Source organism: Argentina silus (genome assembly GCF_951799395.1).
Source record: "Argentina silus genome assembly, chromosome: 13".
NCBI lineage: Eukaryota > Metazoa > Chordata > Actinopteri > Argentiniformes > Argentinidae > Argentina > Argentina silus.
The window spans coordinates 3,452,649-3,455,148 of record NC_139667.1 but is presented as its reverse complement, the minus strand read 5'-3'; the positions used below and the strand labels follow the sequence as shown (position 1 = coordinate 3,455,148).

General features: G+C 47.0%; 1 protein-coding gene across 1 annotated transcript in view; it reads left to right on the top strand.

The window, feature by feature from the left end:
- LOC310813794 (latent-transforming growth factor beta-binding protein 2-like) overlaps positions 1–2,500 on the top strand; it is a gene marked incomplete at its 5' end in the record, with an annotated part of 90,017 nt that overhangs the window by 72,274 nt on the left and 15,243 nt on the right. The window contains 2 exons of the mRNA XM_083682913.1: positions 984–1,106; positions 2,472–2,500. The exon at positions 2,472–2,500 is cut by the window's right edge and continues 100 nt beyond it. Coding sequence (XP_083539039.1) covers positions 984–1,106; positions 2,472–2,500 — 152 coding nt within the window. The remainder of the gene's footprint in view (positions 1–983; positions 1,107–2,471) is intronic.

The following is a 2,500-nucleotide window of genomic DNA, read 5'->3' as shown; positions in this document are numbered from 1 at the left end:
GTGTGTTCCCCACAGGTGGACTGGCTGCTCAGACAGAGGGTTATGGGCACGGCAGATAGATGACCAACCAGCCAGTGTCATAAAAAATAAACCAGTCCAGCAGAACATGTCATACTGCTCTGTTTGAGCTACATGTAAATCATTGCTGTAAACTGTTGGCTGTTGATTGAATCATACATTTGGGTGCTAACCTCCACTTAGGGTGCAAACCTCCACTTAGGGTTAGGGTTAGGGTTAGGGTTAGGGTTAACCCTAGGGTTAGGGTTAACCCTAACCCTAAACTGTACCTTCATAAACATGCCATGCATTTTCTACACTGACGCACCTTGAGAGATTTGTCTCATTATCAGGCCTTGGCACAAGAAGAGGGGCTTTTCCCTCGTGTTTTGCTTTCTTTGCTTTTCTGCCTTGCCCCTACTTATAACTGCAGCCCTAATACCTTGTACGTTATGTTGTAATGCAGCAATTATCCCCCAATCTATGTTTAATCAAGCATATAGCCATCATTAGAAATGTTTTACTAGTTTCAGGGAATGTTCCCAGCCCAATAGCTGAGGTACATATCTTTTTTTTTCAAGTTTCCTGTTTGCCAGTAGCGTTAAGTGTTCCAACTGGCCAATGTATCTTACGCTCAGACAAGCCCTTGATTGCACATGCATTCTTTTCCTGATGTATAAGGGAGAGTGATAGTCTCTGTGGGCTGACCGCTACAAAAAAAGAGAAAACATTTCAGATTATCAATATCTAACATGACACTAATGTATTCACACTATCCCCTGACTCTTTCTGTCTGTCTGTCTGTCTGTCTCTCTCTCCTTCTCTCTCTCTCTCTGTGTCTTTCTCTCTTTCTCTCTCTCTTTCTCTTTCTCCCTCTCTCTCCCTCCCTCTCTCTCTCTCTCTGTCTCTCCCCCTCTCTCTCCCCCTCTCTCTCTCTCTCTCTCTCTCTCTCCCTCCCTCTCTCTCTCTCCCCCCCCCTCTCTCAGATGTGGATGAGTGTGGTAAAGACAGCCTGTGTCCCCGTGGCCAGTGTCTCAACACAGAAGGATCCTACCTGTGCCTGTGTGAGCCTGGCTTCCAGTACTCCCCCGACACTGCGGACTGCGAGGGTAAGACCACTCCCAATCTCCCTATTCTCTACACACACACACACACACACACACACACACACACACACACACATACACACACACACACACACACACACACACACACACACACACACACACTCTACTTCCATCTACTCCAGCTACAGTAAAACACAGCATTCTCACCACATTTCAACAGAGTTGTTAGAATGTTCCGGTCCATTTAAATGAAAATGTGCCCTGTATAGAGAAGGCTGTCTATGATGGATAATGTATAGTCAGGGATGTGTCAGCGGGGACCTTCGATCAGTGTTGCTGTCCCACCTTTGGCTCCTAGGCTTTCCTCTCAGTGAGGATTGCCTGTCTGAGTGCTCTAACCCTGGGTACAGCAGCTCTCCCAGTCCCCCCTCAGGGAGTATAAATTACCCAATTGTGAGGTGAAGGTGTTTCTCCCTCTGGAGCATCTCCCTTTGCTCCTTCACAAGTTCTTCAGTTTCTGTGTCAATATTGTTCTTGGCCGTGCCCTGTGCCTGCCTGCCTGCCTGCCTGCCTGCCTGCCTGCCTGCCTGCCTGCCTGCCTGCCTGCTGCTCTCACTGATCAGGACAGCAGCACCACAGGCCTCCTGGCCTGCTACTCATGCTGCTGTCCATCTATTCTGCTGTAATGGTGTGTGTGTGTGTGTGTGTGAGAGTGTGTGTGTGTGTGTGTGTGTGTGTGTGTGTGTGTGTGTGTGTGTGTGTGTGTGTGTGTGCATGTGTGTGCTTGAAGGCATGTACACTCACCGAACACTTTATTAGGAACACCTGTACACCTTCTCACGGTGGTGTAATGGTGTGGGGAATGTTTTCTTGGCACACGTTGGGCCCATTAATACCAATCAATCATTGCTTGAATGCCACAGCCTGTTTGAGTATTGTTGCTGACCATGTGCGTCCCTTCTAATCTTCTAATGGCTACTTCTAGCATGATAATGCACCATGTCACAAAGCTAAAATCGTCTCAAACTGGTTTCATGAACATGACAATGAGTTCAGTGTTCTTCAGTGGCCTTCCCAGTCACCGGATCTGAATCCAATAGAACACCTTTGGAGATGTGGTAGAACGGGAGATTCACAGCTTGAAAGTGCAGGAATTGTGTGATGCAATCATGTCATCATGGACCAGAATCTCAAAGGAATGTTTCCAACATCTTGTGGAATCAACGCCACAAAGAATTTAGGCTGTTTTGAGAGCAAAGGGAGGCCCTACCCAGTATTTCTATAGTGTTCCTAATAAAGTGTTCGGTGAGTGTGAGTGTGTGTGTGTGTGTGTGCATGTGTATGAGTGTGTGTGTGTGTGTGTGTCTGTTATGTATAAGATACTTACATTCAACCCTTTCTCCACAGATCAAAATGAGTGTAAGGACTTTGGGAGC